The sequence below is a fragment of the Globicephala melas genome, chromosome 2 (genome assembly GCF_963455315.2).
Source record: "Globicephala melas chromosome 2, mGloMel1.2, whole genome shotgun sequence".
NCBI classification, from domain to species: domain Eukaryota; kingdom Metazoa; phylum Chordata; class Mammalia; order Artiodactyla; family Delphinidae; genus Globicephala; species Globicephala melas.
Window position 1 is genome coordinate 110367479 of NC_083315.2, and position 25424 is coordinate 110392902.

A 25424-nucleotide genomic window follows, 5' to 3' on the forward strand; every position below is an offset into this window, starting at 1 on the left:
AGGGCATGCGTTTATCCAACCCAGGTTGGCGTGACTTCAGAAGTACGAACTTTGTTTCAACGGGAGCACAGATCTGGGAAGTTTGTTCTGAGGCCGCGTGTACCTGGTAGCTCTCCGGGGCCCCGCGTTCCCGGCGCCGCAGCTCCCGCCGCGGGGACTGTGCGCGGGGAACCACCACTCCCCAGCCCGGGTGAGGCCGGCTCCCTCGGGCAGCCACGCCCGGTCGCCGCACGTCGGGCAACCTCCCCGCGCGCTCCCGCCGCCGCCCTACACTCGTCCCGGCTCCCCTGACGCCGGGGCCGGCGAGGTCCCCGGCCCTCCCCCGGGCTTTCGCGTCTCCCCCGGGGACGGACGCGGCATCCAGGTGGCCGAGTCCCGCGCCGCGGGGGTGGCGCCTCGGCGCGGCCTCACCCCGGGACGGAGAGGGGGTGAGGGCGGAGCTGGACGGCCGCCGCCTGGTCCCGGGGGACCAGCTCCCAGCCCCCTCTCCGCGCGCGCCCCCCGCACAGTGCTCATGCGCGCGGCCCAGCCTTTATAGCGGCCGTGGGAGCCGCGCTTTCCGCACTCGGGCGCAGCCGGGCGGATTCGACTCAGGTGCAGAGCCCCCGGCGTCCGGCGCGGGCGTGCGGTTCCCTGACGCCTGCCTGTTCGTGTCTCCCCTTTGTCGCTCCCAGCTTGTCTGTCTGTCTTCAGAGTGCACCCTCCTCCTGGTCCGGGGTTGCACCTCGACTCTGGGTTTGGCTTGATTTGCAGCCGGAGCGTCGCCTCCAGACTGAGAGTGGCACGAGCTCCCGGGCAGCGGCCTCTTCGGTCTCCTCCTCTCCTCGGCCGCCCCTGGGTTTCCGAGGGGTGCGGGATCCCTGAGGGGGCGGGGGGCGGGCGCGGTGTGGTGGGGACGTAGGGATCTCCGTTCTCGGGGAGCCTCCCTTGCATTCTCCCTCCCTCCCAGGTCCGAGCAGCCCCTAGGCTACCATGTCTGCAGCCTGGATCCCGATTCTCTGCCTTGGTGGGTACGCGCCCCTCACCGCCCTCTTCTCCTCGCACCAAGCAAGGTGGAGGTGGAGGCTGGAACCAGCCCTCGAGCTGTCCTCTCTTCGCAGGTGTCTGTCTTTTGCTGCTGCTGCCACAGACCGCGGGCAGCGAGGGAGCCGGTGAGTTGCGGGTTCCCGGGTCCGGGAGCAGGGCTCTGTCCGGGGGCTGCGAGGGGCTGCGGGCCAGCGCGTAGGAACGCACTCAGATGGAGCCCCTGGGCCTTGGCCGGGGGCTGGAGCTATAAGGGTGCGAAGGTTGGAGCTGCTGCCTGGCGCACCCCATTCATACCTACAGCCCATCTACTCCGGCTTACCCATTTCTCCCTCGGGAAGGGGCTCCTGGGGTCCGATGGGGACGTTCTTCACAAGGTGCGGAGAAGGAAGCCTCCCCCCATCCACACCCACAACCCCGGAGCTTCCTCTCCCCCCAGCAAGCCGAACAGCGGCAGCAGAAGTGGGGGGTGTTCGTTGAGCCCCACTGAGGAGCGCCGTAGTCCCGGGTGTTCCGCGGAGTTTGGGGTCAGGGAGAGGCCTTCAGACTGTCAGAGAGACAGAGAGAGGCTTCGGGAGTGAAAGAGAGGCTTACGTCGTTGTCCCATCTTGTTTGACCCCCTCGCTGTGTTTCCAGGAATGACCCCTATAAAAAAAAAAAAAAAAAAAAAAGGCAGCATTTACGGGCCCATTTCATATTCGAGAGAGTCTAAAAGGAGTGTGTTCCACACGTAGAAGTCCGAGTAAGGGTGTGTGGTTCGGTGTGTTTTATACAACATAAAAATCAAACTCTTTTTCAAAATCTATCCTTTATTTTTCTTGAAAGGAGAAAGGAAGGTAAGTATTGCTGAGGGCTGTATTCAGTGCCCCCTCACACAAACACACACTAAAGTCAGTGTTGGCAGCTAAAGGCAGAGCCTCTGGTGCCTCGAAAATGGGAGGAAAATTAAGGCTGTTTGCTAACAGGTATGAAGCTCATAGGTATGAGGCTACTGTTCTTGGTAAGGATTTTAACTTGCCCAGCAATCTAGAGTGTTTCAGAGCTAGGGAATCAGCATTGTACCTTTCATGGCGTCCTGCCTTCCTTTCCATGGAGGTGTACAGTCCAGGGCTGGGCACAGAGGGCTCTTAGAAGAGGGTCCTTGCTAGAGGCAGGCTTCTCAGTGGGGCAGTATGACCAGACAGCACTACTGTCTTGGAAAAAGAAAAAAAAATTTTTTTTAATGATTAACATCTGTTTCAAAAACGTTTGCAAAACATCTGTTTCAAAAAGGTTTGGATAACCACAATTTCCAGTGTTTGGAAAATAGTATTTAAAAACATTATCCTCAATTTAATAGTCACAGTAAATTGATGAATTAATATGTTGTATTAAGTTATCTTGTTACATGTTGCCAAGGGCTTGTCTCTAACATCTTTTGTAGTAAAAACTATGATTATTAGTTGGGTTGACCATGTAAAACTTGAGAGTATTAACAGTGCTTTCTAAAACTGCATTCACTGCCTGATATATCTCTCTGGACAGATCTGGAGCGGAAATAAGCAGGTTCAATTCAGATTAAAATGCTCCATTCTGAACGGACTAACTTCTCTGTTTCCTGTCCTGCAGGAGTTACAGAATTTTCCTTGGGCTGTGTGACCTTGGGCAAAATAACCCCATGGCTTTAATTACTTCAGCTGAAAAATGAATGATTGAGCTAAATGACGTTCTGTAAAGTGAAGCACCTTTTTACTGGTTTGCTTAAATTAAAATATAATTTTAATGCGCTGCATTTGAAGAAAACTGATATAAATGGCCCTCAGAAGCAACGGATGACTTAGATTTGTGCATGTTTCTATAAAAATGTTCCTCAGAGGTTCAACCCAGATTTAATATCTTCACCTCAGGCAACTATGTACACAGTTGTAATCAGAGTTGAGGTTCTTATATTTCTAGAATGAATTTAATAAATGGTCAGTGACTAATGTTATTTTCTAATTCTGATATATTTCCAATTATGCATCTCCAAACTGATAAGAACTAAAATTCTCCCATTAGACTTTACAATGTCTGAGAACTAGATTAAATTGGAAAACTGATTTTTGGCTTGCTAAAATCTGGAATGGTGTGGAACAGTACCTACATCAATATTCTTAACAAGACGTGTAGAAATTAGGGAAGTAAAATTTCAATCTCATATTCTAGTTCCCCCACCACCACTTCCCTAAATGTCCTAAGAATGGTTTTTACGTCTCTCCTTTCTCTTCAGTTCCCATCGCTATCACATGCCTTACCAGAGGCCTGGACATCAGGAAAGAAAAAGCAGATGTGCTCTGTCCAGGCGGTTGCCCTCTGGAGGAATTCTCCGTGTTTGGGAACATAGTATATGCTTCTGTATCAAGCATATGTGGTGCCGCCATCCACAGGTAAGCTCCAACATGCCAAGGGGAGAGAAATGCAAGTGTGATTATTTCCCTTTCTCTTTAGCCATCTGGACACCCCCTCCCACCTTTTCTTTCTTTTGGTACCAATTTTGGCCATAGAAGATGGATACATTTTTAAGGTTTTCCTGGATATCCTTGAGTCACCAACTACATAAGGGAAGCTTTCTGACTAAAGGCAAATTGCATTATTTCTGGATAGCTAGAGTCCTGTGATTCTAAAAACATTCCTAATCATGTACTATATTACTGAGTTTTTACTGTATGACAGCCATTATTTTAACTTCCACGACGACTCTACAGCTGTACAAGGTAGGTACAATTTTACCCCATTTTACAGATGAGGAAACTGAATTCAGAGAGTTGTCAAGTATCTTGCCCAAGGCCACCACTGTTAGCAAGTGCCAGAGCTGGGACTGAAAGCCCAGGTCTGCCTCCAGAGCCCATATTCATCACCACTCTTCTGTCCTGTGAGAGAATGGCCAGTATGACACTTTTTTAAAAAAAAATGAAGTTCAAAGACATGTAGTTAGAGTATTTTAGAAGACTGTTTGGCACTCTTAACTCTGATCCTCTGAGCTGTAGGGAACAGGAAACTGCAAGTGTGTCCTTATTAACACTTAAGAAGTTTCACAGCACAAAACCATTTCCCTAGGTGGATTTTGTACCTGGGTAAGCAAGTTTTTAAAAAGGTTGACAGCATCCTTAGATGGCTTCCCTGCTGAACTATTTTCTTGATTAATCAGAATAATAGGTGCAGTATGGCCATATAAGTCAGTCAAATGCCCCTGAAAAAGTATGGATAGAGTCTCAGCTGTTATTCTTGTGTTGCAGGGGTGTAATCAGCAACTCAGGGGGACCCGTAAGAATCTATAGCCTACCAGGTCGAGAAAACTATTCCTCAGTAGTTGCCAATGGCATCCACTCTCAGACGCTTTCCAGATGGTCTGCTTCTTTCACAGTGACAAGTAGGTACAATTAAAGTGTTCTTACTTTTGTGTAAATATTGTCTCCCCAACCCCCCAAAAAGTTTTCTGCTTTTCTCAGATCAACCTCTTTGACTCTGATGCAAAAACTTGTGATCAAGACTGGAAGGGTCAACTGTGGGTTAGAGTCAGGGGATCCGAAGGGTTAAGGACACACTCAAGCCAAACTTGGGTAAATGGGAGGAAAATTATCTTGCTGTCAGAAGATGGCAATAGAAAATTGAATTGCCTGCAATCAGAATGCCCTGACATTTACCAAATAACCCTAACTCAAAAAAACAGGTGAATGAATGTGAACTCATTTTATGGTGATCTTTTAAAAATACGATACAATAGATGAGAATCCATTTTGGTTCTTTGAAACTAGCATGCAGCAATTACTCTTGCAATTGCCATCACTCTATTACATTTATCATCCTATAGAACCCTAAATTAGATTCATTATGCTTTGATGGTAAGGAAGGAAGAGGAAAAAATAGTCTTCTCTTTATTTTAACAGAAGGCAAAAGTGGTACCCAGGAAGCCACAGGACAAGCAGTGTCCACAGCACGTCCAGCAATAGGTATGAAATATGGAACCTATCTCCTAGTTACCTGGCACAGCATTAGGAAGTTATAAATAAGTGTTATTGATAAAAGCTTTCCTTTTTTAAAATATTGAAACACAAAGCAAATACCTTTACTGGTATATTGCATAGGGAAACTTTCAATTTTATATTTCAAATTACTTATCCTTCTTTTATTTTCATTTATAAACTCTACTGCTAGACATTCTCTTGAAGTCCTACCATTTCTCCCTGATTTGATAAACTATGCCTAGAAACTGGTCTAAGTAAAAGTACCATGAACTTCTAGTTCCATTTGTCATATGAATAAAAGAAATGAGTGCGTGTCTATTTGAGAAATAGCCAGGGATCTCCCTTTCTAAGACTGTGGCAATTTTAAAGTCAAAGAAATGAAGAACATTAGAATCTAACTCTGAGTTTCCAATCCTACCTCAACTGTGGGTTTGGGATATCAAAGTCCTGGATTGGAGGCATATTAAATATGTAGGTCTACTACAGTCCTGACTTGTTTTTTTGTTGGGGCATTGCTTCCCTAGTCCAGAAAATCATGAGGAAATTAATTTTTAAAAAAGTATTTTCAAGAATGATGCTCCTTATCATGAGCTTTTCCCTTGTGGGTCTCCTTCTATGGAACTGTCTTCCTTTTGCTAATGCCAGGTGCTTTTTTTTGTTTCAGGTAAACGACTAAAGAAAACACCGGAGAAGAAAACTGGCAATAAGGGTAAGAGTCCGGATATCCATTTGGGAATATTTTCTCTCTCTCTCTCCCTTCTCTTGAAACTGCTAATGGAAAGACTTGTTTGGGTGTTCACAGACTGTAAAGCAGACATTGCATTTCTGATCGATGGAAGTTTTAATATCGGGCAACGCCGATTTAATCTACAGAAGAATTTTGTTGGGAAAGTGGCTCTAATGTTAGGAATTGGAACAGAAGGACCGCACGTGGGCCTTGTTCAAGCCAGGTACCAACCTTGTTAAAATGGGAGGAGACTTGAATGATGTCTTGAATGATGAAAAATGATCAATCCTTTTAGTGGGTACATACATTTCAGTTCAATATAAACAAATTGAGGTGTGGACAGTCTGGATTCCCAAATTATGAAGTCAGAATTTAAGACTGCCTGAGCAGACTGGGTAGGTATAAGTGCTTCCTTTTTGGGATAAAAGGATTTAGAGAATTATATGCTATCTATTTGAGGACCAGAAGGTAGGCTAAAAGTCTTGTTGCTCATACAGATTACTTCTGCATATCTGCTCTGCTCAATTCCTAATTTCTCTTCCCTGAAGGAGGAAGCAGTGATGTTTATTTCTCCTATTTGGTCATTATTCTTTTTAGCTCTTTCCAGATTCCCTTGATGGGAAATCTGAAGCTTAACCTTTTATTTATTGTATAGTAGTGTTTATTCATGTCTTTTAGGATTATCATATGCTCATTAGAGAAAGCTTGAAAAACATATAAAACACAAAGAAAAAAATTTCCCAAATATACCCCTCTGAGATAATCAATGTAAAATGTTGTATTTCCTTTCAGTATTTTAAGAAAATATTTGATGGTACATATGTGTGTATTTCTTTTTCAAAAGCTCAGATTATATCAAAAGCTCAGATTATATCAAAATACTGATGTTCACAATACTGAGCATTGTGAGCTCAGTATCACAAATATTCTTCAAAAAATGATGTTTCGTAATGTTCCTTAGCATGATTTATTTAACCATTCTATTGTTTTTTCACAATTACACTGTGCATCCTTATGTCATCTTTGTGCCATCTCTGATAAATTCATTCGGCTAGATTCCCAGAAGTGAGATTGAGTCAAAGGGTTCTGACATTTTTTTTTTTTTTTTTTTTTTTGCGGTACGCGGGCCTCTCACTGTTGTGGCCTCTCCCATTGCGGAGCACAGGCTCCGGACGCACAGGCTCAGCGGTCATGGCTCATGGGCCTAGCCGCTCCGTGGCATGTGGGATCTTCCCGGTCCGGGGCACGAACCCGTGTCCCCTACATCGGCAGGCGGACTCTCAACCACTGCGCCACCAGGGAAGCCCGGGTTCTGACATTTTTAAGGCTTCTGAAATAAACAGTTAAATTGCTTTCTAGAAAGTTGATTCAGTTTAAACTACTATCAGCTGTGTGTAAGGGTGTCACAAGTAGGATTACAAATATTTATATTTCTATTTGTTCTTATCTTGTTTTTTACAATTGGTTCTTAGAATTTTTTTTGGTGTAAGAATCATTAACTTTGTTGATTTATACATAATTTAACCATTGTCCCATATCTTAAAAAAATGAGCTTCTTATTCCATTCATTTGTGATATCAATTTATAACTTTAGACAAATGTTTCTTTGATCCATATGTTAATTCTAACATCTTTTCTACAATGCTTTGATTATTGTAGCTTTATTGTATATTTTAACATCTCATAGGGCAAATTCCCCTCAATATTTTTCTTCTAATATTTTTTCTTTGCTGTTTTTACCTAACTCTTTTTCAAGAGGAAAGCTACACTACTTTGTAGACGCATACAAAGACTAGCTTCTTTATAAACCTCCTGATTTATGATTTTTCTATTTTAGGAAGAACATTAGAATAGATAAACTATGTCAAGAGTTTATATTTAAGTAGAATAAGAGAATATCTCATTAAGGATGCAAAACTAAGACTAAATCTCATAAATAATAATTTGGATAGTTGAAAAGTGACCATAAAAATGAAAAGATTATTGACTCATGAAAACTGATTTTGTGACCCAACCATTACACCAAGTATATAGAAATCATGCCACCAAGTATGCAGAAATACAATGAGTGCTATTTCCTTCAGAAATCTTGACTTAGTGGCAATTGATAATGCTAAGATCTTAAAATTTTGCACTGATGAAATTTTGACTTATCTAAAAGTTTTAAACACAAAAATTGTGCTTTAACTAATTGTTTTCACTCAACATGGTCTCTAATGAACACAGAGTAAGTTATAAAAGCTGAAATTCTTTTACTATTAAATATGAAAAATCCCAAATCTATTAAAATATACATAATTGTAAGATTAGCAAATGTCAATATCATTTATCATAAGAAAAATTCAATATTATAATACTTTATAATTTGTTTCCTTGTAAGTTTTCTCATTTTAAAAATGTTGGCCTTAGTGTCACTGAAATTGCCTCTTCTGACCAGAGACCTGGGTTAATAGACCCAGACTATTCAGGGCTTCCAAGGTTCCCCACTGGAGCAGACCTAGACTCACACCCAGCTATGTTCCAACTATCTGGTGCCCATCTCTGCAGATTTCCATTAAGCCCAGTGCCCTGAGCCACCCGGTTTCAGGTGCTTCATATAGTTTAGGAGCCAGACAAACCTGAATTTTAAAATGTGGTTATGTTTTGTTGGGTAAATTACCTAGGTGTTCTGGGCCTCCATTTATGTAATAGGGATAATAATCCCTACCTTGTACAGTTATGATGAAATGAGATTATACATGTAGTATGTATTTAGCATATTACCCAGAATACAATAAACCCTCAAGGTAGCAGTTGTTTTTGTTACATTTTTTGAAAGAACCCTTAAAATTCAAGTAAGGATGCAATATACCCTAGTTGGCTGTATGCTGTGGAATTAAGAAACTTAGGTATTGTCCAATTTAAAGACTTTTTTTAAGGTATATAATATTGCTTGTTTGTTTTACATTTCCAATTCTCCCTGGATAACATTTTTTCCCTTTTTTGCCTAGTGAACATCCCAAAATAGAATTTTACTTGAAAAACTTTACATCAGCCAAAGATGTTTTGTTTGCCATAAAGGAAGTAGGTTTCAGAGGGGGTAATACCAATACAGGTAAGTAGACTTCAGCATCTGGGATGTAACACAGAGAGGGTTATGAATGATCAGACATGTAAGACAGTATTATGCTATTTTATATAAGCAGAAGTGAAACTCTTCTTCCTGGCACTGATCTTGGTTAGGTCTGCACTTGATATCTGAGATATTTAATTTATAATGGAAAATGTACCAAAGGGTTTATTGGTATTGCTCATTTTAAAAAATATAAGACGTTGTGACTTATAATCCTCAGGTAGGGCAGATGTCACTTTAGAAAAGTACCTGTTTAGAATATTTAAAAGAAGCAAAGATCAACAGACTCATCTAATGAATGCAGATGTGACAGAAAGAACTAAAATAGAATGTTGGACCTTCTGAGGGGAGACTTCTTGTTCTGAGCCCGTAGAGGTACTCGTCAGTCACTAAGGGGCTAGATAGAGAGCACAAGTACAGAAGTGGGAGTCAGGTTTATGTTTCTGACTGGTGATTGATGTAAGGAAAGGAAATGTAATGCTCTGGGGGGTAGGTGATGGAAGAAATGTGGGTTGTGAAGACAAAAAATAGGCATGATGGATAATTAAACTTTCCCATCTGATGCACGTGTTAAAGAACTGAGTTCTATATGTGTTAAATTCTTAAACTTGGAGGCATCAAGTTCGTACAGGGAAATAGAAGTGTCATTTTAAGCAGTGGTGCCATTCCAGTTTGCTTCTTTTTCAAACCTAGGAAAAGCCTTGAAGCACACCGCCCAGAAATTCTTCACAGCAGACACTGGAGCGAGAAAAGGGATTCCCAAAGTGGTGGTGGTATTCATTGATGGCTGGCCTTCTGATGACATTGAGGAAGCAGGCATTGTGGCCAGAGAGTTTGGTGTCAATGTATTTATAGTTTCTGTGGCTAAGCCTATCCCTGAGGAACTGGGAATGGTTCCGGATGTTGCATTTGTTGACAAGGTAAGGAGTTGAGAGTGTCTTCTGTTATAGTAGTGATTCAGTTTGGGACCTCTAGGTGTAGTGCTGACTGGACCATATCTGGGTTAACTTTGAAGATTCAAGATTTAATGTTTTCATAATTTTAAAGAAACAACATTTGATTCCTTTGGTTATCTTTTATGTGTCTCTCCCATTAGGCTGTCTGTCGGAGTAATGGCTTCTTCTCTTACTACATGCCCAATTGGTTTGGCACCACAAAATACGTAAAACCTCTGGTACAGAAGCTCTGCACTCATGAGCAAATGGTGTGCAGCAAGACCTGTTACAACTCAGTGAACATTGCCTTTCTAATTGATGGCTCCAGTAGTGTTGGTGAAAGTAATTTCCGCCTCATTCTTGAATTTATTTCCAACATAGCTAAGATTTTTGAAATCTCAGACATTGGTGCCAAGATAGCTGCCGTACAGTTCACCTACGATCAGCGCACAGAATTCAGTTTCACTGACTATAGCACCAAAGAGAATGTCCTAGCCGTTATCAGAAACATCCGCTATATGAGTGGTGGGACAGCTACTGGTGATGCCATTTCCTTTACTGTTAGAAATGTGTTTGGTCCCATGAGGGACAGCCCCAACAAGAACTTCCTGGTAATTGTCACAGATGGGCAGTCCTATGATGATGTTCGAGGGCCTGCTGCTGCTGCACATGATGCAGGTAAGGTCCTTGTCCTTTGTCTGGGAAGGGAACTGGGGAGAGGTTCAGTGAATTTTAGGAGTAAATATAAACTTAAGTGTTTGTTCGATTGAACAAACATCTATAGGATGGCAGTCATTGTTCTAAGAGTTTTACCCAGTATTAACTGATTTAATTGTCAAAGCAGCCCTACTAAATCTTATTCTACAGATAAGGAAACAGACTTTCCCAAATCACACACCTAGTAAGTGGTGAGGCCAGTATTAAAATCCAGGCAGGGACTTCCCTGGTAGGCCAGTGGTTAAGGCTCTGCACTTCCACTGCAGGGAGTGTGGGTTCGATCCCTGGTCGGGGAGCTAAGATCCCCCATGCTGTGTGATGTGGCCAAAAAAGTAAAAAATAAGGATTTTGTAATCCTCTAAAAAAACCCAAAACAAAACCCAGGTAAGTGTGGCTGAATCCTTACCTAACCACTGCATTTTGGGGAGAATTGCCATGAGAGCTATGTCACATGTCAAGGGAATGTTACAGGTGTTCATGTTTGGCTCAAACTTGGAATATATAACCCCTCAATTACAGTTTATCATAACTTACTATGAATCTGCTATTTGATAATTTATCCTTTTTTTTAGTAGTTTTCAGTCTGCCATGAGTTTTCTAAGATCACCAATTAAGACTTTAACCCTATTCCACTTAGATTTCCTTTTCAGTGTCTTTTATCCCCCTTGAGATAATGAAACACTTATAAAAGGGTATAAAAAGGTTCTTTCTCTTACCCCAACCTTAATATTACCTTTGGTAAAGGCCACTAGTTCCTGAAGACATTAGCATGTGTGTTGCTGAGATCAACAGGCCAAGAAGAAGCTGAGGTTCCCTTTCCTGGGATAAAAACGGAATGATTGGGAGTCCAATTATATATATAATATATATTATATATAATATATATAAAATATATTTATATATAAATATAAATATATATATATATATATTTTTTTGCGGTACGTGGGCCTCTCACCGCTGTGGCCTCTCCCATTGCGGAGCACAGGCTCCGGACGCGCAGGCTCAGCGGCCATGGCCCACGGGCCCAGCCACTCCGTGGCATGTGGGATGCTCCCAGACCGGGGCACGAACCCGTGTCCTCTGCATCAGCAGGCGGACTCCCAACCACTGCGCCACCAGGGAAGCCCCCAATAATATTTAAAAAAACAAAAATGCTAACTTGGGAGGGGGAGAATGAAGAGCCTTACATTTTTCTACTCCTCTGTACTTCCTTTTCCCTATTTAATTCCTAATGACTTTTGCTTTTATACATTTATTAGCACCTCTGCTAGTGCACTTGTGTCCTTTTATAGGTATTGATGGAATACTGTTTTTATTAAGTAGAATAGAGAATGGATACCTGCAATTTAAGCTATATATACAATGGCTTATTTTTATACATGTCTTAATGTATTCTTCAACTAACTTATGTTGAAGACCTTTTTGCTATCATACTCCTTAAAAGTGTAGCTTACTGAATTTATGGTTAACAGGATTGGATTCAGGCTACATAAAGTGAACTAAATAAATTCAAATATATTCTCCCTATGTGATTAATTGAACTTCAGGAGGTTGGGCCGCACTATTTTCATGAAAGTTATCCTTTAGTGATAGCAAAGTGAAAGTTAACAAAAGCCAGAAGATAGGATAGGTGTTCAGGGCTAGGGCACAGCTGTTTTGATTTTTTAACTGTAATTATATACTGGGCCTGAGCTTGACAATCTGAGCTTGAATGTAAAATTAAAAGTGAAGAAAACTGAAGGGGAGAAATTTTTTTGACTTCTTTCGCCAGGGAGAGGGGAGGATTAGCTGGTGATGATAAATCAGTAATTGTTTCAAGTAGCTTTTACATCATCAAAACCTGCTTTATTTATGTCTTAAGTATTCACAACTCTGATCACTGTATACCACTAGAAGGGTGATGAAGCTTTGGATAGAAGGGAGTAACTATTTCAGAAACTCTAAAAATTTCATGCGGGATTTCCTCCAGTACATAGATGGTAGTCTACACTTCATAGACATTTTTTGGCGGTTTTTGTTACTTTATTTTGGCTGCGCTGTGCAGCATGCAGGATCTTAGTTCCCCAAACAGAAATCAAACCCCTGCCCCCTACAGTGGAAGCATGAAGTCTTAACCACTGGACTGCCAGGAAGTCCCTGGCTGTTTTCATCATCAGAAAACTTTTGCTTTGGGATTAAAGACTGTCAATTTTTTAAAAAAATAACTTTATTTTTGGCCACATTGGGTCTTCACTGCTGTTTGCGGGCTTTGTTTAGTTGCTGCGAGTGGGGTCTACTCTATGCTACAGAGTGCATGGGCTTCTCATTGCAGTGGCTTCTCTTGTTGCGGAGCATGGGCTCTAGGCACGTGGGCCTCAGCAGTTGTGGCTCGCGGGCTCTAGAGCACAGGCTGAGTAGTTGTGGCACACAGGCTTAGTTGTTCCGCGGCATGTGGGATCTTCCCGGACCAGGGCTTGAACCAGTGTTCCCTGCATTGGCAGGCAGATTCCTAACTACTGCGCCACCAGAGAAGTCCCTGTCAATTTCTTACTATTGGCCAGTTTGCTAATGCAACACATAATGAAATGGGAGAAACAATTATCACTCATAGAGGACTTGTCACCATTCCCCAGACAAGGCAAGAGCCTTAGAAAACTTTCATCATTTATATATCCCATCTTCTGTGTCATTTTTTCTTGCTCTATTATACTGGCTATGACTCCAGTATAACAATTAATTGTGATGATAGCAGGTTGTCCTTCCTCATGCCAAACTCTGAGTAGTTTTCACCATTTCACTAAGTATGTTTGCTGTAGGGTTTGTTCTTATTTGTCTTTAGGTATTATCAGGTTAAGAAAGCTTCCTTCTCCTTCTAGCTTACTGTGTACTATCATGAATGGATGTTGAACTTTATCAAATTATTTTTTTCTTTCAGCGATCATATGACTTATCTGTTAAGGTGGTAAACTGCACTGATGGCAAAACCTGTGGTTTTGACCCAACTGTTTAGCCATTCTCATCACGATTACTGCTAAAACCAGCCCAACAATTTGGTACAGGGGATTTAGTTCTTCAGGCATTACAAGGCAGTTTTGTCTGCAACTATGTACTAATGTGTGAAAAATATATACACGTAATTTTATACATAAGCTGGAACTTGGTTTTAATTGACTTAAAAATACTTCTATTGTAGGTATCACCATCTTCTCTGTTGGTGTGGCTTGGGCACCTCTGGATGACCTGAAAGATATGGCCTCTAAACCAAAGGAGTCGCATGTTTTCTTCACAAGAGAGTTCACAGGATTAGAACCGATCGTTTCTGATGTCATCAGAGGCATCTGTAGAGATTTCTTAGAATCCCAGCAATAATGGTGACATTCTGACAACTGAAAGAAGAAGTGCAAGGGGATGTATAAGTTGTTTTTAGTAATACTGAAATACTATATAGCATGCTAAGATCAGACACAAAACTATTATACTAAAGATGGCAAAAATGTAAGCAAGTAAGCATTCATTTAAAGTTGCCTTCTAATTACAGTTCAGACTCCATTGTTCAAAACACTCTGCTGAGGCTTCATAATCACGAACCTTAGAAACTCAGGAAAGAGGAGATACCGTAGATTATAATTTTAAGAGTTCTATTTTAACATGCATATTAAATGTATAGATATGCAAATTCTATAGCTCAATAAAAGCAGCTGATATTTAGACCAAAAGCAACATTCCTTCTCTAATTCTGTATTACACATATAAGGAAAATGAAAGAGAAACACATATAAGGAAAATGAGAAACAAACAGAAAACAGCTCAACTTAGTTCAAATATATATTGACCCAAGCAGATGTTGTCTTAAAACCAGTCAACAATCTGGTTTTAAGATCTTACTTAACATACTAAAAGTTACTTAACATACTAAAAGTTATAATTACAGATAAAATGGAAGCGATTTAGGTATCAAGCCTCTTTTGTAGTGTACTTTCATAATAACAACAAATATCACACTGAACAAGACTGAAGAATTGCCTGGTATTTTTCTATTTATAGCCTTAATTTTATATGTGTATTGATGTATTTGGCTTATACTCTAAAAGTCAACCATGTATTGAAAAAAATATTAAGTTGCTAAAATTTTACTTACCACTTATAAACACTTAGCTTTAAAGAAAAGCACACCTTTCAAAGAGGAGAACTGCAGGAAAGAATATTCTACTTTGACTATTTAAGCAATAAAACTGCTAGTGACTATTATTCTAAGGTCCCTTACTTATTATTCCAAGTGTCTCCCCCTAGGGCATGGTAAAAATTCTATTGACACATTAACCACTTCGTGTGGAAAGACCGAGTTTTTTTCTTAAAATCATGCAATAAGACTAAATATATTTATTTTCTGTTCCAATTACTTATTGAATGCCTACTGTTTTAGGCATTATGCACAGCCAGTACCAGGTTAAACAGTTGATTACTTGGTTCAAAAAGTTGTTTTGTAATTAATAGTATTTTTACTTAAACATCCTTGTGAAGTTGGTTCCTAAGAAAAGTGATCAAAACTCCCTTTATGTAACTATCATTACCTCACCAAGAACTCTCCTCTCCGACGGAAGTGCTGTCATACCTTATCCTGCCTGTCTTCTCTAAGGACAGGATCTATCCTCTCATTCATCTGCACACTCTATTTCCCATCACACATACACTGATCCTATCTGAAATGGTTTACAACCAGTTGACCTGAAAAAGGTGTTAACTGGTTGGAAAATTTATACTCCAACAAATCTTTTGAGTTTAACAATTTTATAGCTTGTGTAAAAGCTTACGTATCAGAGAGCAGAACCGAAACTGCCTTTGACACTACATAAAAATTTGACCAAAGAGAATATGGGAAGTCATGACTCCCCTGACCGCCACTGCCCCCACCCTTTATAAAGCTACAAATATGACCGATTCATGTAACAAGGAACATTTTAACAACACAAACGGGTTTAACATGTTTTTTCCCCAATAAATAGACAACTTTCAGCTGAGAATACCACTCCTTAAAAAATTAAATGAAAACCCAGCCTCTAGTCATTAGCTCTTTAAAAAATTTTATAAAGAACAAAGTTTTGAGGTAACCAGGGAAGCTAATATTTTGACTTAAAGAGCAGCAAGAGAGTAGAAGTGAACACTTTATATTTAAGTTACTGTTAATTATTTTTTAAAACTAAACATAATCAAGATAGAGTTAACAACTAAAAATAAGAGTAAAATGATTTTTTAAAAGATATAATTCAACTTTGCAAGCATGCCTAAATTTGTTATGCTAGCCTATTTATAAGCCTTAATGCATTAAATGAGATGTTGGTCTTCAGTGGATAACTTACTTTGAAATATGGAAAAAGTACATGAATAAATATGAAAAGAGCAGAATATGATTAAATATTGGGAAAGTCGACATATTAAAAAGTCTGTATATAAAAATACTCAAACTTTATGTATAAAGCACCATTTAATAGTCAAATGAATCTAGATAATTTCCCATTAAGTCACAAATGGAAGCACACAAATAAGATATTCTTTTTGCATCCTTTTAGTCTCTTCCAAATGTTTAATATTGTAGAGAAAATACAACCAAAGTAGATAAAAATAAACATATATACTATTTTTATTCATTTCAGTTTTAATACATTTCAAAAAAGATGAATGTTTATGCATTGCAATGATGATAATCACATTTCAGTTCAACAGTAATGCATTGGCTTGGAACAGCTGCCAGAAACAATACTAGCTTTGGAAAGCTTGTTCCTAAATTATTAAAAAAAAAAAAAAAGGAAGAGAAAATGCCTCTAATTAATTTATTCATTAAGTTGAATGTTCAATTCAGAAAACAAAAAAAAATACTTTAAGAAAATTTCTGAAAACTTTTAGTGTTTCACCAGCAATGACTAAAATTGACATTTCGATTTTTATGGTAGGTGACAGAATTTCTCAATGTACATACAATGTAATTTTCTTTTCTTTGAAGTAGGCATTCAAATAGAATTTTGCCACGTTAAGTTTTCTAATGTTACCTTCTAATTGCATTTGCAATTCCCTTCAAAGAAAAAGGATTATTACCTTGTTGAAGGAAAAGTTTGAAGATATTAATACTTAACATTTATGAGGATAACTTTTAATTAATGAACAATGCAATGTTTATTCTCTGCTGAACTTTTCTGTGGGAAACAGGTTTGGCTAGATAGGAAAGACAACACTATTAATTGAAATTCAGATTTAATAAAGTAATAGGGTATCTTAAGGAAATGATTTAAAACTGCATATCTGCTGGTTTTGTTTTTTGGTTATTTTGAATTATCTAACTTACTTCAATAGAAGATTTTTAAATCCCCAAATTGGGTGAAATACTTAGAAAGGCATTCTTAACAGTATTAACTGTTCTAATCTTATTAGAATATCAATAAACAGTACAAAGTTTAAAAGAACAGCATAAAAATGAAGGACTCACTGAGAAATCATCTCCATTTCCTACTTTAATGGAGAGTAAAGTATTGCACTTTATTATTCAACACAAAATAATGTAGCCAACAGTAACATACAGGTACACAATTTAATATTTATTATATGCATTTTATATACATTATTTTTCAACAGCTGTACGTTCGCTATGTGGTACAATCTTAAAAATTTGCTGATTCATAGTTTGTAAAACAAAAACCTTACAAAACTCATCAAAACTCGCAAACTGATCAGAAAAGTTTTTTGGAAGACTAGAAAAAATACTTTATTGTCTTAATCATGCATTACACAAACAAAATCTTTAGTTACACCATAAAATTAAGCACATCTGAAAAAATAAAACAGGGATAACTAGTCCAAACACAGCAGATTTCTGTATCCTGATTCAACTATTTTTGTATCCTATTTGTAATGCAAATAAAATTTTACTCCAAATATTTTAAAACAAGATAGTTTTCTCTGGAATCATGGTAAACCAAGATATGTAACTGGGGGGAGTCACCTTGGTTTGTAACTTAAACTATAAAATACTCCATTTTTAGTCTATTTTAGACTATTCAAAGAGTTCCAAAATAGATATACAGGTTCCTTTAGCACATTAATAAAAGGATATAAAGACCAACAAAAAGTGAAATAAATAATAGGCTATTAGCAAGATGGATAATCCTTGATAAATAAACTTGTAAATACAGTAAGATGTACAAAATATCACATAGTGATAGGATGCCAAGATTAGTTTTTTTTTTCTTTTTTAAGAGTTCATTTGGAGTACTAAACCCCACCGTTTCATTTTAATACACTTAATAGTCCTTGGTTTAAGAAGACAGTTATGTGATGTTGAAGGTGATTTAGCATCTTTATGGAAAGACTTAGCTGAGCTGTACTACGCAAAAGAAGGAAAGAGTGTGCTTACACGGCAGCGGGTCAGTGAGATCTCTGTGTTTCAGGGTTGTATAATGCAGAAAAACTTCAATACAATCTTGAGCACTGTTGTGACAGGCTAAATATATAAAAAGACTTATAAAAACTAGAATTTTATCCAAACATTTTGTGCAACTAATGCTAAAATATTTTAAGTTAAATTTTCTTTTTTATTTTTTTTAAAGCAAAATAAGTTTAAAAGGGAATCTGTGGCGTTCAACTGATAAACAGAAGATCACTAAGAGATGAAAAAAAGCTACTCTTGGAGCTCACTTCCCCCCAACAAGAGCACCACATTCCTAACCCTAAGGCAGCACACAGAGTCCAAAATAAAAGTCTTTTTGTAAGATCAGACTCCACACTGGCTTAAAGATACCTAAAAGACAGACATACGCTCAGTTCATATCCAGTACAGGCCACAAATAATGGAGTCCTTTTTTTGTCCCACGAAATACAGTAATTACAATTAAATTAATGAGCCTGATGTTAAGATGTGATTTCCACCAATTTATGCCTGCCTCAAATATAGCCTTCATCAGGCAGATCACATGTAGTGTCATATCAGTAACATTTTTGATGGCAGTGATGCAGACCCTCTGTGTCCAAGCGACTCTGTTGTTATGATGAGTTTTTGCTGATTCACACAAATACTTTGGCAAGGGCATCAGCCCCCGCACTAGCAATATATGCTTTTGATGGATGGAAAGCAACATCATAAATTGACTCATCTAATTTTTTCCTATGTGCTGTTATTTCTTGCACACATGTCTTGCTGTCCAAATTCCACAATCTAATAGAACAGTCATGGCCTGTAAAAGAATAAATGAAAAATGTTACTGAGTAACCGTTCTATTATAAAATTTGTGGGCAGTACAGGAAGTTCAGACTTACTTCCAGACATCAAGTAGATTCCATTAGGATCTACTGCTAGACTTGTAACAGCATCCAAATGAGCTACCATAGAATGGATCATTTTACCTAAATAAAACATAACAGAGAAGATTAAGTTTTTAAATAGTTACTAACTTGAGCGATCAGAAACCAAAATACAATACTGACATAAAATATCACCACAGCAATATTTTTTTATTGTGATAAAATACATTTAACACAAAATTTACCATTTTAAACATTTAAGAGGGTACAATTCAGTGGCTTTTAGAACATTCCTAATAATGTGCAACCATCACCATTATCTAGTTCAGAACATTTTCATCTCTGCAAAAGGAAACCCTGTACGCACTAAGCAGTCACTCCCCATTCCTCCCCAAGTCCCTAGTAACCACTAATCTGCTTTCTCTATGGACTGGCCTATTCTGAATGTTTCATACAAATGAAATCATACAATAACACGTGGCATTTTGTGTCTGCCTTCTGTCACTTAGTATAATGTTTTCAAGGTTCATCCACTATAATAATATTCTAAAGACAATTTAATTCTAATGCAGAAGTTTCCCAGCAACTCCTAAAGACATCTGTGTGACATGAATCTGACAGTATATGATAGTGAAAAACATAATGACTACAGGGTTGCATCAAAAGCTTAAGATCGGGCTTCCCTGGTGGCGTAGTGGTTGAGAGTCCGCCTGCCGATGCAGGGGACACGGGTTCATGCCCTGGTCTGGGAGGATCCCACATGCCGTGGAGCGGCTGGGCCCATGAGCCATGGCCGCTGAGCCTGCGCGTCCGGAGCCTGAGCTCCGCAACGGGAGAGGCCACAGCAGTGAGAGGCCCGCATACCGCAAAAAAAAAGGCTTAAGATCATGTAAAGGGGAATTAAAATGAAAATAGAATTCTTCTCATTCAGAGATGTAAAAATTATTGTATATACAGGGTTAATGATAAATAAATCACCAGGGAATATATTCCTCTCTAAAGATTCTAGTAGCAACATTTATCTTCTGAAATGTCAATCATTTAATACATTAGAAACAAGAAAGGGGAGAAGGGTGGGAGTACATCACAGAAATTACTCTGGATTTCCCCAGATAGTAGCAAAAGCACTATTCTGGAAAACATAATTTAGTGAATATCTTCATTAAGATTTGGTAAGCAAATGGATTCAACAGTGAATTGAAATTAAAAAACAAGTTGTGAATACAAAGTTGCATTGCACAAATACAAGGGCATCAGCCTCTGCATTGGCAATACATGTTCTGATGGTTGGAAAGCAAAATCATAAATTGATTCATCCAAGAAAGGAATAAAACAGCAAGTACCACTAACTTAAAAAATTTCCTCCCCTTTCATTCAGCAATGAATATTTATTACTCAAATGCCTGGGCTGCTCCTAATGAGAGATGGAGGTCTTTCTCCAGAATTCTATTTACAGTCATTTGCCATGCTCCTTGTCCCCTGATGACATTCCACACTGAGACTTGAAATAGACCTACTTTTGTTATTTGCCATGGGGCTATAGCCCTTAACCTGAATACAAAACCACAACATAATCAAATGTGCAAAAAGTTACTCTGAAAAACATGAGTCTGCCATTTTCTGGCAATACTAAACAATTATCAATTAAGGACAAAATTAGTCTCCTGTCATTTCAACCACATTTGTCTGTTTTTCATCAATATTAAGATTAACAGAGTAATTTTAACGATTTTTCTCTACTATCCTGAGAAACAGAAAAATCATTCAACATACTATTAGTCCAACATAATTCACCTATCAGTTCTAGAATCCATTCCTCTGAATATTCCTATTAAAAAAAAAAAACCCAGAGTATGAAATGGCTGGCCTCAAAACATTAGGGGGTTAACTAAGCATCATCAGCTTCCCTTAAAATATCAGCTCTGTGATGGTGACTCTTAATTCATAGATCTCGTTCTGATTTCTCTCCTGAGAATGATTCTACATCTCCTATATTTAACATGTCTTAAACCAAAGAATTCTTTCAACCAAATAGCAGATCTACCCATTTCTTTAAGGGTGCTATAATTTTCCAAGTTTAACTTCAGCTTTCCTGCCTGTGCACTAAACTAACCCTCACTATGATATGTAAAGCCAGTTTAGAATCAACCTTCCTCTACATAGTCACGAAGTCACTTCAGAATGTGAGTGACCTTCAGATTGGACCATTTACAGAGAGGTGCAATGCTGAACCAAGCTGGATGCTGGGTTTCTACTAGTGACCACAGAAGTCACAAAGCTTCTGACCCCTCCCAACAACTAGGACCCCTCCTTCAGCAGCATATACATGCAGCTTCTCACATTTAACCAAATTTACCTTTGCCCCATGGCTCTGCTACCACCCTTCTTCCCCCACCAAGATTAATTCTTTCTTCCTATAACTGAGGAAACAGAGGACATATGCAGTCACCAGTTCTCTCTTCCCCGGCACCTTAAGCTCTTTGACTTAAGATAATCTTATTATTTGGGATAATCTATGAAATGGAGAAGAAACAGACTAATAAAAAAAAAATAGTGGACTCTGGAAGCAAACTGTATGGGGGTTTGAATCCCAAACCTGTAATTTTCTCTGTTTTGTAACACTGAACAAATAACTTCTTTTGATCCTTTATTTCAACTATAAAATGAAGGTAACAGTGCTATATCTACCTTACGGAGCTATTAGAAGAGCAAACATGTTAGTATATGTATATCAAATAGAACAGTGTTTCACTTACAGAAAGCAATATACCACTTGTCTGTAAGATTTAAGAGGACAAGATATTTTATTTTTGTTCACCAAGCATGGAGAAGTGTGCTGAGGATATGGCAGATACTCATAATAAACTTTGCTGAATGAATGAGTCCATAAGCAATTCAGACCCTCTTCCTCCAAGTCCTCCACATTCCTCACTTGTACTACACCTTCTCCCAGATTCACCCACTAGCCAAGTCTCTTGAGCACAGCACATATGCAATTCCTATTTGTCCCTCTACCAAAATTTTAAAAATCATGAGCCCTGAAGATCTCTCTGGAACAAACAGTACAAATTGAAAGTTTTAAAGTCAAGGGTCTACCATATAGTGTGACTTGAATACTCTTTCTAAACCAATATTGCAAACCCCTGCTCAAATATTCAAGTGGTTTTCATAGTGCATAGTGTAAACAAAGATCCATTATTCTTAGCCTAGCTCTGAAAAGTTCACCTCAATAGTTTCTGCTTTCCTTTTCCAAACTTACGTCTCTGGTTTTGCCTATAAGAAACTTCTGTTCCAGCCCAAGTTCCCACTGCTGTGCCTCTACTCAAAATATGCCCTTATATGGAATTTCCTATTTTCTTCACTTAAAAACAAACAAACAAACACCTTACCATTCTTTCAAGGAAACACCCAAACCTTCACTCTATGAAGACTCCTTTATCCTACTGCATTATGCATGAGTGTGTGCATGTATGAGCGTGTGCACACCCACACCCACTATTTTCCCCAGACAATAAGCCCTCAGAAAGCAGAAACAACATCTTATACATGATAGTAGCCAGTGCAGTGCGAAATACTAAATATACTTTCATTGTTAAAATCTAAATACTTACTGAGTCCATTCATACTATCAATTTCTATGTTTCAGATAAAAAAAAATTCAAGGGCTTCCCTGGTGGCACAATGGTTAAGAATCCGCCTGCCAATGCAGGGGACATGGGTTTGAGCCCTGGTCCGGGAAGATCCCATGTGCCGCGGAGCAACTAAGCCCGTGCGCCACAACTACTGAGCCTGTGCTCTAGAGTCCACGAGCCACAACTGCTGAACCTGCACGCCACAACTACTGAAGCCTGTGCACCCTAGAGCCCGTGCTCTGCAACAACAGAAGCCACTGCGATGAGAAGCCCACGCACCGCAACAAAGAGTAGCCCCCGCTCGCCGCAACTAGAGAAAGCCCGTGCAGCAACAAAGACCCAACGCAGCAATAAATAAATAAATAAATTTATTTTAAAAAAAATTTCAAGAAACTTACTATTAATTTGATAGAATAATACCCTATTATTAACAACTTAGCTAACCATCAACACCAGTTATCGGGATATTCTAGTTTATCACATTTAAATAAATTACCACTTTTCAAAGAAGACTTTAAAACAATACATCTCAACTCAATTTACAGTTTAATTTAACTCAAGTGTTGTATGTGTGTGTATCTGTGTGTATGAGAGACAGAAAATGAGAGAGAGAGATTTTCCATTGTTTAGAGCCTGTTGCTTCAATTATCTTCACATTACAAATAAGGTACTAGCTGGTTAACACCAAGAATTAATTGGTAGAATTTGTAAACAATTTAAAAGGCTATAGGCTCCTTATTTCTGATTTCTGCCAGTAAAACAGCTCTAGAGACTCACTTTTTGCTTTTAATATAACCACTAAAATTCCTGAACCTTCCCTTACAAATATAAATCTTCAATAATTAATGAAAGGAATCTTTTTAGAAATACAGTAAAGGAAATTATCTCTTTGCTCTTGCAGCAGTGGAAGATGTTTAGGCTTCATAAAAATGTTTAAAGAATTGATTTGATAAGGTGTTAATTGAGAACATTCACATGAATATGAATCTTCTTTCCTGTGCAATATATAGACCTGTGAATATCCATTCTCTTCTCAACTTGTCCTACTGAGTTAAAAGGAACCTCTGTCCATGAAAAGTGTTATTTGAGCAAAGATATTTATGTAAGACTGTAAAGACTAAAAATTATGACCATGTCCTATACAACCTTCAAAGAGAAATCTGTAGTTCTAATTTGCTGTTTTGCTTGATAATTTGTTGTCCTGCAAAAATGTTGCAATTAACATTTAAGTTTCTTATTTGAAGTCCTTCAATATCCCTCTAATCATTTTAGCTCCTCAAAGAAGCCTCTCTTAGCTATCAGACTTTTCCTGAAAGAGAGCAAACAGTACTTTATGTAGTATTCTAGGTAATAACAGATGAGACAGAGGCCCTTAAACAAACAATTCTATGGCCAAATTAAAATTTGATTTTTCTATATAATTGGTATGTTTTCCTTACAACAAGAAATAGAGGAGGGCTTCCCTGGTGGCGCAGTGGTTGAGAGTCCGCCTGCCAATGCAGGGGACACGGGTTCGTGCCCCGGTTCGGGAAGATCCCACATGCTGTGGTGCGGCTGGGCCCGTAAGCCTGCACGTCCGGAGCCTGTGCTCCGCAACAGGAGGGGCCACAACAGTGAGAGGCCCACGTACAGCAAAATAAAGAAAGAAAGAAAGAAAGAAAGAAATAGAGGAAAGATGACAATAAACAATTGACACTGTATCATCAATTCATCCACTGAGAAATAATTTTAAGGACATATTTGAAATGCCAAATACTAGAAAGAGATCTTTTCTGCTATACTAATTCACAACAGAATATAAAGAAAAAAAATTCAAATGAAAGGGTTTATAACTGTCATGAAATGAAGAAATCATAAGAGGTAAGCAAGGTATTATATATACTTAAGGATAAAAACTAACATATTATAAGTGTGCTACATTAAGTAAAGCAAAAATTTGAGTTAAATCAGTTTAACTTGGCAATTTTGAAGCCAAGAGGTCAATATCTTATATAGAAAATAAGATAACCTACTTACCCGTTTTATTGTCAAAAAATTTGATGTGTCTATCTTCATGAGCAGTTATTGTAACAGGAAGTGTGGGATGACTTACTACTCTGTTAATGTGATTACTGGACTGTAAACCTGAAAAATAAAGAATAATAATACACCAAAATTCAAACCATCAATGTAATGTGAAATCTAAAAAAAGTACAAACAAGACAATATAAAATAAAAACAGGTTCACAGACACAGAAAAGAAATAGGTGGTTACCAGAGGGGAGGGGAGGGAGTGGCAGGGGAAGAGGTGAAGGGGATTATGAGGTACAAACCTCCAGTTATAAAATAAATAAGCCATGGTGATGTAATATACAGTAAGGAATATGGTCGATAATGTTTCAATAAATTTGTACGAGGAAAGATGGTTATTAGATTTATTGTGGTGATCATTTCATAATGTACGCAAATGTCAAATAATATGTAGTACACCTGACTTAATACTGTCCGTCAACTATATTTCAATTAAACAAAAAAACAACGAATACTTCAATCAGAAGTTAAATGATGGCCTTTTTAGTCTTACCAAAAAATAAGCATCACTAACAACTAAAGCTTTTATACATAAAACAAAAAATCTAAGAAATAAAACTAGAGCTCTAGAGAGATACAATTTCTTACAATACGTGTAAGCTAGCATGCCCTATAATATAAATGGATAGTACTAGGCTCAAGTTTAGAAAAAAGTTGGAAGTATTTTATTATTTTATTTATTGTTTTTTTTGCGGTACGTGGGCCTCACTGTTGTGGCCTCTGCCGCTGCGGAGCACAGGCTCCGGACACGCAGGCTCAGCGGCCATGGCTCATGGGCCCAGCCGCTCCGCAGCATGTGGGATCTTCCTGGACCGGGGCACGAACCCGTGTCCCCTGCATTGGCAGGTGGACTCTCAACCACTGCGCCACCAGGGAAGCCCCAAAGTTTGAAGTATTTTAATTTAGACTGTCAATATAGGTGGTTTAGAATTTTTAAAAGACCCACAAATCATTGCTTTT

At 38.7% G+C, this 25424-nt stretch overlaps 2 protein-coding genes across 9 annotated transcripts in view; one reads left to right on the forward strand and one right to left on the reverse strand.

Moving 5' to 3' along the window:
* Positions 1-543: 543 nt before the first annotated feature.
* Positions 544-16083, forward strand: COCH (cochlin). Of its 4 annotated transcripts, none has more exons than XM_060294704.1 (12): positions 544-849; positions 950-1006; positions 1101-1151; positions 3272-3428; positions 4278-4411; positions 4929-4991; positions 5671-5715; positions 5809-5956; positions 8724-8827; positions 9539-9765; positions 9942-10458; positions 13670-16083. In XM_060294704.1, exons 2-12 carry the CDS (start codon positions 973-975, stop codon positions 13843-13845), a joined length of 1656 nt encoding a protein of 551 aa, XP_060150687.1. In that variant the 5' UTR covers positions 544-849; positions 950-972; the 3' UTR covers positions 13846-16083. The 4 variants fall into 4 exon arrangements, with proteins under 4 accessions (XP_060150687.1, XP_060150688.1, XP_060150689.1 ...); XM_060294705.1 differs by having other exon boundaries at positions 553-646; XM_060294706.1 differs by having other exon boundaries at positions 554-594.
* A 959-nt stretch (positions 16084-17042) lies between these two features.
* STRN3 (striatin 3) overlaps positions 17043-25424 on the reverse strand; it is a 113813-nt gene continuing 105431 nt past the window's right edge. For all 5 annotated transcript variants that reach the window (XM_030854734.3, XM_030854733.3, XM_030854736.3 and 2 more), the window contains 3 exons: positions 24411-24518; positions 18778-18864; positions 17043-18695 (listed from right to left, as the gene is read on the reverse strand). In XM_030854734.3, the coding sequence (XP_030710594.1) occupies positions 18526-18695; positions 18778-18864; positions 24411-24518 (365 nt within the window). In that variant the 3' untranslated portion in view covers positions 17043-18525. The remainder of the gene's footprint in view (positions 18696-18777; positions 18865-24410; positions 24519-25424) is intronic.